This window comes from Glycine max, chromosome 6 (genome assembly GCF_000004515.6).
Source record: "Glycine max cultivar Williams 82 chromosome 6, Glycine_max_v4.0, whole genome shotgun sequence".
Lineage (NCBI taxonomy): Eukaryota > Viridiplantae > Streptophyta > Magnoliopsida > Fabales > Fabaceae > Glycine > Glycine max.
The window spans coordinates 2,776,279-2,786,858 of NC_038242.2; the positions used below are offsets into that span (position 1 = coordinate 2,776,279).

Sequence of the window (10,580 nt, forward strand, 5' to 3'; positions counted from 1 at the left end):
AATGTTAATGCTATAGTAGGATAGTAGAAGAGTAGTAAAAAGTTGATGATATGTGATTTGAAATCTGGAAATTTTCTATAATTTGTTAATGCATTTCAGTTTTCAGGGATTTTCTCTTGAAGAATGCTTTTGCTTCACATGTTACATTTTGCAACTTATCTTTCTTTCTTGATGGCTCTTTCTCAGTTGCGCATTACACTTACATGTCCGAGAAGCATTATAAGAGATATAAAAATCTGGATTGCTAACAAGAGACTTTTATTTTTTATTTTTGCAAAAGGGGTGCTAAGGCATCACTACAGCACATAAAAAAATAAACTAATTATAAAACTTGGGGGAGGACCTAACCCCAGAGGAATCGTTAGAACTTAAAATAAGGTAGAGATCTTTTGTAACTTTTCTTGTTATTTCAAAATAATTTGGTCAGTCAGATATAGGGGATAAGCTTGACGTTTAACAAGGAAACAGAAAATAAACTATATCACCATTGATAAATTATTTAAAGAGTTCACTAATCGAGCGTCCTTGAAATGTCCTACAAAGGATCACCATTGTCCATTGATAAAGGATCACCATTAAGCTTGAAACCTAAAAATTAAGATTTCTTTTTTTTATTATCATAAAAATAATTCCTTTTTGTTTATATTTTTTAAATGTCCTATATTAGAAAAAATATTGGTATACTTGTAGATGTAATATTACCTAATTTACCATTTTTATAAAACGCATTATCGTAATTATAAAAAAATATTTCATAAAAATTAATAATACATTAGATTGATTTGATCAGAATATATTCCATTATACTTTATCGATCAGAATATATTTCATTATTATAATTACGATGAATTAAAAAAAATTTAGTGACATTTTAGCAAGAAAAGAATCAATATGGTCACATGACATTTATTATGTGACAACTTTTTTTTATAATAATAATAATTTGTATGCTTCACTCACCAAAGACTACGATATTCACCTTCTTAATGACAGTTCAGTCAAGGTTCCTTTCATGACTAGCCACGGGAAACAGTTTATGAGGGCTTTTGATGGTTTCAGAGTCCTTGGCATGGTATTGGCAACAGAAAAGGCCAAGACCAGCGACAGTTCACCATGTACTTTTTCCTTCCAGATGCAAAAGACGGGCTTTCAAATTTGGTTGAGAAGTTGACTTATGAATCTGGCTTCTTGGAGAGCTTAAGAATAACACAACATTTTTAGTTCAAAAGTGAGTTTGAGCTTAAGAAAAACAGGTTTTTAGTTCTTAAGATGAAGTTGGGGACTAAAAACAGTGTTCTAGTTACAACATTTTTTATCTTAGATAGAAATCAAAATACTGTATTAAACTATTAACTTGAGAAAGCATAAATAAAATATAAATAAAAATAATAACAACCAATTAAAAAAGAAAAAAATATATGAGTGATTTATTTTAATAAATTATGTTAATTAAAAATTAATACATTTATATTTAATAATTAATTTACATATAATAATAATAATTTAATTATACGTTATGAGTTAGGTTGGATTAAAAAAAAATTATTATCCAATCCACACGTAAATAGATCTAATTAGATTGAGTTAAGTTTAACACAAATTTTTAAAAAATTCAATGAAACTATTTGAATTAGTTTGGATTCGAAAACACTCATTTTAGAGTTTTGTCAAACTTTCTATATGTTTGTAATTTTTTCTGTATTTATTTATTTCTTGTGCTCATGTCGTATTTCTTGTATCTTCGTCCCTGGGTCACGTTACTTATTTTATAATCTTAAATTAATTTGCATACTTTTATTCTTATAAGTTTGATTAATTCAAGTACTTTTTTTTACTTTAAAATCCACGATTAATTTTTGTATTTTTATACTTTAAAATCCACTATTTATAATTTTAAAAATTGAATAAATATTTCTAACAATATATCAAAACAACTGCAATGCACGAACAAACAAGAATACGAGATACCATAAAAAAAATATCACGGATGAAAAATGAAAAACAAGTTAAACAAGAATTAAAAAAAGTTAAAATTCTATTTGAATAAAAAATTCAAAAACACAAATTACAAGAAAAATTGTTCCTCAAGCATGTCTATTTTGCTTAGATGAGCTTTAAAATTAATAAAATACAAGCCAAAAATACAATTTCGATCCCTCGCATGAATTTTTTATTTTAATTTCTTAAATTTAAAATTTTGATTTTGATATCTTAAAGTAGGGATGTTTAATGTGAGATTGTTTTTTTTTAAATGATCTAAATCAAATATAAAATATAAAATAATGATGTGATTAAATTAAATTTAATTTAAATATAATAATAAATTGAAACTAAATCAAATCAATCTTTTGTAATTTAGTTTGATTCAATTTGGTTTTTTAATATATTATCATAATGCATAATTATGTTATATTATTTTTAAAAATATTTTTAGTTAAGTTCTGTCACTATATTTTAGTTGATTTTTTTTATTTATATTTTAAATTATTATAAAATAATATTATCAGCTCTTTTCCAACATAATAGTAAATTCTTCATCATTTAATATTTAACATCATTTTTAACAATATTAATACATTTTGTTTAAAAAATATTAATACATTTTGTTTAAACCGTATGAAAATAAAATATGCATTTTGATTACAAAGTAAATATCATGTCATAAGTTGTTTAATATTTATTATTAATTATCACAACAAAAATCACATACTATAATCATTGAAAATTTAAATAATATTAGTTACATAATATATATTTTTTGTGAAGGTAGCTACATAGTAGATAATACTAAACATCCATTAAATAAAATTAATATAATTATAATATGCTATCTTGTTTAGTTTGATTTTTATAACAAAATTTGAAAATTAAACTAAATTGCAACAAAAATTGTAGTTTTTGAGATTTTTTGTTTTCACGATTTTTAGTTTAATCAATTTTTTTTTATGTCTATTTAACAGTTTAGAAATAGTATGGTTTAATTTTGAATATCCCATCTTAAAAGTAATTTTGTTAGACTAAGTTGCTTATCCTATCACACACTACTTTGGATATGTAACAAAAGATAAGATATGATGTAAAACCACATGGGTGTTTATCACAACAGGCAATTAACACTGACAAAGGATATTCTAGTTTAACTGAGACACTATGAGAAATCAAAGCACAACTTTTTTAAAATTTAAGGAATTAAATTAGAACTAAATTCAGCTTGGAGGAAAAAAAATATTTAGCCTAAAATATATTTTCAACAGGTTGAAAAATGTTGCCAAATGCAGATATAAAAAAAATATAACCATTTGAATTAATGTTGGTTACCATTAAAGGACCAAACTAAAATATAATAAAATCACATGAATTAAAACTAAAATAAAATACAATCATATAGATTAAAATTCAAACCTACGACATTAAAAGAAATGAAAATGAATGTGAAGATAGTAGTAAGCTGTAAGAAAATCGACATTTAAAGCCTTGAAATTTACATCTGACATTAGAAAAAATCAAAATGTGAATCAAGGGGGTCGTTTTTCTGACTTCATGAAGAGGTATTGGGATAAGTTTTGAGGGGTGTGGTGTGGAGAGTTGTAGTTAGGTTTGAGTTTAGACTTGAGAAGCCCAAGTCAAGAGACAAGACTCACTCACCAATTGCCTTTCTTATTTTAATCCAAAGTCAAAAGTGTTGACCATGAAAGCGAAATATTCGCCATTCAACCCAAGAGGCAATTTGAATTGGAAAAGTAATAATAGTTCTCGCAAGCAAAGAAGCAGCGTAGGTGTTTCCTTCCCCGGGCACTTCTCGCTTTTGCCGCAATACATGACGAACTTCTTCTTCTCAATTAGCAACAGCAATGAGTACCACCAAGTGTAACAAGCTCTCTTCTACTTCACCTACGATTCACCAGCGTAGGCTCACCCGCCAGAGGAAGCTTCGCTACACCAGTGACAAAGACGCTGCTCTGCATTCAACTACCTCTCTACCCGCTTCTCCTCTTCCTTCCTTTAAGTCCGCTTCCAGTTCCGACCATTGGTCTTCCTCTGCGGTTCCTCAACCGCTTCCGCGTCCCGATTCCCCGTGGATCCGCCGTCACGACCATCATCACCTCGGATCTCCCCCTTTCGAACATCCTGCTTTCTCTTTTCGCAGGTAAAATTAGCATCGCTGCTGTTCCTTTCGACACGGTCAAACGCGCGTGTCGGATGCTGATTCGTTTGTGATTTTTTTAAAACGTTTCAGAAGGTCGGTCGATCATGATGCGGTGAGAAGTTTAAGGTCTGCGAGCAATTTGGGGAGACCTTCTTTTGATCCGGTGACTCCCAATGCTAAATATGATTTGAGAGTAAATATTCCGCCCGCCAGAGTGTTGGCAGGTGAGTTCTCCACTCGTGCAGTAGCACCTCAGGTATTAGAGAAAGAGAAATATCAGAAATTCACTCTCTAAAGAAAGTGATTGTATAATTGGAATCATACATGTGATGAACTCTTTTCTTCTTTTTTAATTGAGAAATGTGATACTTGTCACATGAAGATTATTGAGATCACATGGTCCACTGAACAATATTTCTAATTTCTTTTTTCTAATACATTTTTTTTAACATTCTTTATCATTGACTGAAATGTATAAAAAATTATAAAATTTTTGTGAGTGTCATTTCTTTTTTGAAGAGCTACTTATGATTTTCTTGTTTTTAATAAATTTTAAACATTAGCAAAGAGTACGTTCTTAGAGATAATTATTAAATAATCTAGGAGCAGCACATCTGTACATGTTTATGATCTTGGTGAATCTCTATATAACTCGGTTATGTGTTAAGTAGTGATTGATTAGGTGGTGGTCGTAGACTATATAATAATTTCTCTTGGGAATAAATATTAAATATAGGAGATGTTATAGTTTTCATACTTCTCGTACGGCTGTTGAGACAGGCAATACTAGTTCGTGTAAAGATCACAGAGAACTCTCTCATGACCATGACTCTGAAAATGTTTCCAACTTGAGATTGCATTTTGCGGCCAAGAGTGCCCCCAACAGCATATTCTCCAGTCCTGTTACTAGTCCACGTAGGTCCAGCAATGTAGATTTTTATGACATTTTGAAAGTGTCACCGGCTAAAACTGCTCAGAGTCCAGACCGGTCTCCTCTGCGCAGCCCTGGGAGCCACCTCAATCAAGAGGGGTCTCAGCTTCATAAATTTTCCTCCAGAGTGTGGCCTGAAAATAATCATGTGGATGCAAATCCACATCCACTGCCCCTTCCTCCTAAAGCTTCACCACAGACTGCACACTCATCTCCGCAGCATCAGCCAAGTATCGTGCACCTCAACACAGAAAATTTGCCTTCAATGAAAGGTCAATGGCAGAAAGGAAAACTTATAGGGCGTGGATCATTTGGATCTGTTTATCATGCAACCAACTTGTATGCACTTCTTCCTTCCTTTTATAGCCTGTTGTGCAAAGTTTTAAATTGTTGCCACAGTCGTGGTTTCATTAAGATCTTTAATATTATGGAAAATTGTTGATAAATGCGGTGGATGTGGTTGTAATTGCTGTCTGAAAAATCTTGATTTTGCAAGATATTTTACTGTTTTTGTGGCTGTTGACCTTATTTTAAAGCCTTGCTGTTATCTGCTTTGCATTTTTAACTTTTTTCTAGTTACTCACATGCATTCCTGTTTTCTTTGCGTCAGAGAGACTGGAGCCTCGTGTGCATTGAAAGAGGTGGATCTGTTCCCTGATGATCCTAAATCTGCTGACTGCATAAAGCAACTTGAGCAGGTTCTTCCCCTATGTGTTTTTAATTTAATTATGTTAAAAAACAACACATCTGTTGGAGAAAACAATATTATGGCTATAGTAAAAAATATATGTGTGCAACATGGTCAACTCCATAGCACAATTTGATTAGCTGTGACTACTGCCTTACAGTTGGATATAGCCGCATTGTCACTGTAGGTTAACTGCCAATTTGCCAATGTGAACAGAACTCATGAGCCAACATCATAATTGTTCAGGAATAGTTTGAAATTTACTTGGAACATAAAAGAATATTATTTTGATCTTAATATTAATAATATTGTCACCGGCTTTAATTTATTTCCATCCTTCACTCCTGTCATGGGTTCATTTCAGTTACTGTATTGAGTTTTCCAATTCATTGATCTGATAACTAGAACAAATAATCCAAGATTTTTAGAGTAAAGAAAGCTAAATTAAGTAGAAAACACACTCAAACAGTAGTTTTACCATATGAGCTTCTGTGCCAAGATTTATTTTTTAACTAATACAGAAACTAAAATTTTCAATCAATTACACTCTTGGTACAGTTCACACACACACTAGGAGAGGTTAGTATATTGTGTATCCTATTCTCTGTTCTGATAACTAGAACAAATTCCTATATTTGTTTAATAGTAAAAGGCAAAGATTAAGTAAATATCACACTCGAAGCAAACAGAAGTCTAACACATACAAACAAGGAGAGGTTTTCAATATAAGCCTTAGTACTATGATTTGTTTATAACTAAATAGAAGCCACACTAATATAGTTTGTAAAGAATTTTGGATTATAGTTCACATTTCTTTTCTTTGATTGTTATTTTTTTTTTCCATTGCAATGAAGTCTTTTCTTAAGTACTGTATAATTGTTTGCCAATTGGCTGCTGTTAGAGCCTGTTGTTCTGAATTGTCCCATGTTTCAGGAAATCAGAATTCTCCGTCAATTACACCACCCCAACATTGTGCAGTATTATGGCAGTGAAATAGTGAGTTAATTATTGGTTCTTGTTCCAAGTATACTATACTGTTTACAGAAAAATCCAAGGATCTTTGTTCTTGTGAATAAGATTGAATTTGTGACACATCTTGGTTTTCAGGTTGGTGATCGATTGTACATATATATGGAGTATGTTCATCCTGGATCACTTCATAAATTTATGCATGAACATTGTGGAGCTATGACAGAGTCTGTGGTTCGCAATTTCACACGACATATTCTCTCTGGATTGGCATACTTACATGGTACCAAGACTATTCACAGGTAACAACTTACTATGATGACTTGTTATATCTCATCAGATGCACTATGTACTGACATCTGATGCACAAGCTGATTCTATCCAAAATCTTACCTCAAACAAATAAAAAAGATCGTATGGAATTTGGTCTTGATCTGGTAGAAGTTTTTTTTATGTGTATTTGGATAAACAACTTAAGCTCTTATTTAATAAACTTTTATCCCACGAGAGCTTATACCATAAATTTGATCATGAAACTTACTGGAATAAGCTAAAATTTTAATAAACTACACTAGGAAGGAAACTTATTGAAGATAGATAAAAAGAGCTTATGTGAGTCTTAAGCTATTTTTATAAGCTCAGATAAGCTCTTCCAACCCCCCCTATTCTGCTTTTTAGCTTATAAAACCTGATTACCATTGCTGTATATGGTTCTTTAGGGATATCAAAGGTGCAAACTTGTTGGTCGATGCATCAGGCAGTGTTAAGCTTGCAGATTTTGGGGTGTCAAAAATTGTGAGTTCTGAAGTTCTTTGTCATTTACATGTGTTAACTTGTCTCTAATAAGCTGTCAGCTTGTCACAATTGGTTTATGAATTATCTTTGAAACCAGAATTTTTTTTTATTTTGTTTTATTTATTTTCTTTTCTTCTGGTTTTGTAATTTGAACACTCTGTTTCTTCAGCTGACAGAGAAATCATATGAACTATCATTGAAGGGAAGTCCCTACTGGATGGCTCCTGAGGTAATTTATTTGTTGTATTATCTATGGAGTTTTAGATGGGTAATGAGTAATGCCGTGCCCCTTTTTTTTTACTGTAATTTGTTTATTGAAGCTCATGAAAGCTTCCATAAAGAAAGAGTCCAGTCCTGACATTGCCATGGCCATTGATATATGGAGCTTAGGGTGCACTATCATTGAAATGCTGACAGGAAAACCTCCTTGGAGCGAATTTGAAGGGGTGAGCACCTTATTATGCATGTGAACTCATTATAGAGGATTGCACATATTAATTTGTTGGTTTAATATAAGAAGATAAAAAATCCCTCTACCTCTGTTGGGTGGCAGGGCAATTATTTGTAGCAGTTTTCCTTTTAATAATAATTATCATTGGAAAAAATTATCAGCAAGAGAACTACATATGCTATGCTCTAAATTCTGCATGGGTTTTTCCCCTTCTTTGGTAGGGGAATCCCTTTAACTTTTCTAAATTTCTAGGAATCTTAAAATCCCATGTTTAAAATGATGTTCTTAAAATACATTCGCAGGAATTTTATTTTTCCACATTTCCATTAATTATTATTATTTTTTTAATGGAAGGGGAAGTGGGAATCCAAGATATGAATGTGCGAAAGTTTTAGGCATACTCACGAAACATTGTCTAACTTTCTGAGGAATATTTCAGGCATACGAAAATCATTTATTATATTCCCAAAATGAATGATTCCTGGAAAACATTAACGAACATAATTCTCACTTCCTTTAGGAATAAAAAAGACTCCACATACCGAACACCCTTTTAACTTGAACCATGTACTGGTTCAGTGGTTCCCTTGTTTTTAATATTAATTCGTTGATTTGATTGTGCTTTCGTATATGTCTAAGCAAGGCATTTAAATATCCTTGCATTCCTTAGATTTTCCTATCTCTGATATTAGTATGCTCAGATTTGGTTACTTGGAGAATTTAATGACCCAGGTGTATTCTGTGTACTAGCCTCAAGCAATGTTCAAGGTACTGCACAAATCCCCAGATCTACCTGAAAGTTTGTCTTCAGAGGGACAGGATTTCCTTCAGCAGTGTTTCAGAAGGAATCCAGCAGAACGACCATCAGCAGCAGTGCTTCTTACACATGCCTTTGTACAAAATTTGCATGATCAAGATGTTCAAGTTCATTCCCAAGGGCAAAACTGTCCCAGAGGAGACCCTGGACCAGGAGTAAGTGCTAATTATATTTTGAACTCCTTGGTAATGGACCATTGTCAATTTGTCATGGTCCAAGGAGATCAATCATTATGAATTATAAACCACCCTTACTTGGATTTATAGGAGTTGAGCTACCTTTTGTAGACAGAGAAATTATTGTATGGTCCTGGTTCCAGCCAATCTCTACTCGACATGTAGCTGAGTATTTTAATTTATGAGAAAAAGTTAATAAAAGCTAATTATATGTCATGTGAAGATTGACCAGAAACACCATGATGGTCCTGGAACCATTAAATAATTTCTCATGTAAAGGACTTACTGATAACTTGCCCAATTTTTTGTGCTTTGTAGGATGATTCACGTAGACATAGCCCCGGTAACAGTTCAAGAAATAGCCGTGGTGTAGGGTCAGCATCCATTCGTGCATGGTTTTTTAACAAAACTCATAATTTAATAGGGTATATTTTCATCATTATTTGCTGTTGGTATTTTACATATGAATGCTAAATTTGGTAATATGCTTATGGCTGCTAACTGATTGATTGACACCATTCTCTTTGTTTTGTTTTTTACAGTGTCACTTCGAAAAAATATGTTTCGGAGGATTCTAATCATGTCACATCTTCTCGTGATTCTCCTTGCTCGATGACAGAAATGAACAATCCTCAGTCTCCCATGAAATCTAGTGCCCTTAACTACATGACTGTAACCAATCCCAGCAACATACCCCTCAGTGCTGTTATGAAAATCATCAGGAACATTTGAAGCTAAGATTTCGATTAAAACTTGGAAGGATCGTGACAGAAGACTGGGGCATATATTTTTCGGAAGTTCAGCAATTATCACAGCAGGGATTTAGAAGCTAGACAGTCTTACACGTTATTGAAAAATATATCAACCCGAAGTGTTGAAATAAATGATAAATTCACATTCATTTGCAGTTATTATGTACATAATAACAAGGCTAGGTTAGTTGAACCTATTACCACATGACAGATTCACATGTAAATTTAATTGATTATATGATATTTTAGTATTTTTTTATTTTACTAAGAGTAGTATGCAATTTACATCCTCTCAAACCTGTTGACCTAACCTGTATAGATTAGCTCTAATCTATTCTAATTTATTTTAGTGTTGATAAATCAATTCTCACATTTTAGCAAGGAATAAACTTTTTAATATAAATTGATGATTAAATTAATTTGAATATATTTTTTTAGTATAAGACCACAAATATTTTTTAGAAAAAATAATCTTATTTGAGTGAGGTAGTATTTAACACAACGGTAAATTTAAAGCTCGAGATTAATTAATTTGAGTATACATCATTTAAATATTTTTTATTTTTTAAAATTAATTTTATCAGAATCAATTCCGTTAAACTTTAAATAAATGGTCCCTTTGATTATAGGGTTAAGATAGTGCACAAGTCTTTTTGATATCCAAGAGTCATTTGTTAAACAAAACATACAATATTAGAAAGAAAAATCATAATACTAAACAAAAAATCTTTTGAATGAATTGTTTAAATAATTTTTTAATTACTTAAAAATATTGTTTTATTTAATTTTTAAGTTAGAAATACATGTGTTTTTTTAGTTGAAGTTATTTTCATATAATAATTGAAAAGATGTTA

At 31.4% G+C, this 10,580-nt stretch overlaps 1 protein-coding gene across 2 annotated transcripts; it reads left to right on the forward strand.

Moving 5' to 3' along the window:
• Positions 1-3,729: 3,729 nt before the first annotated feature.
• LOC100781764 (mitogen-activated protein kinase kinase kinase 5) lies at positions 3,730-9,990 on the forward strand. 2 transcript variants are annotated; one of them, XM_041016237.1, is made up of 12 exons: positions 3,730-4,147; positions 4,241-4,371; positions 4,928-5,417; positions 5,689-5,776; positions 6,700-6,762; positions 6,874-7,037; positions 7,455-7,530; positions 7,700-7,759; positions 7,851-7,976; positions 8,732-8,953; positions 9,293-9,399; positions 9,517-9,990. In XM_041016237.1, exons 1-12 carry the CDS (start codon positions 3,852-3,854, stop codon positions 9,704-9,706), a joined length of 2,013 nt encoding a protein of 670 aa, XP_040872171.1. In that variant the 5' UTR covers positions 3,730-3,851; the 3' UTR covers positions 9,707-9,990. The 2 variants fall into 2 exon arrangements, with proteins under 2 accessions (XP_040872171.1, XP_006581230.1); XM_006581167.4 differs by having other exon boundaries at positions 3,731-4,147; positions 4,238-4,371.
• Positions 9,991-10,580: the final 590 nt, after the last annotated feature.

What these genes read in the sequence shown, in the direction of transcription:
- LOC100781764 (XM_006581167.4), top strand. Translation starts at nt 3,852, where the DNA reads ATGAGTACCACCAAGTGTAACAAGCTCTCTTCTACTTCACCTACGATT. An exon ending in CCTGCTTTCTCTTTTCGCAG is followed by an intron (nt 4,148 to 4,237) that starts GTAAAATTAGCA and finishes AAAACGTTTCAG; the next exon opens with AAGGTCGGTCGATCATGATG. An exon ending in GCCCGCCAGAGTGTTGGCAG is followed by an intron (nt 4,372 to 4,927) that starts GTGAGTTCTCCA and finishes CTGTTGAGACAG; the next exon opens with GCAATACTAGTTCGTGTAAA.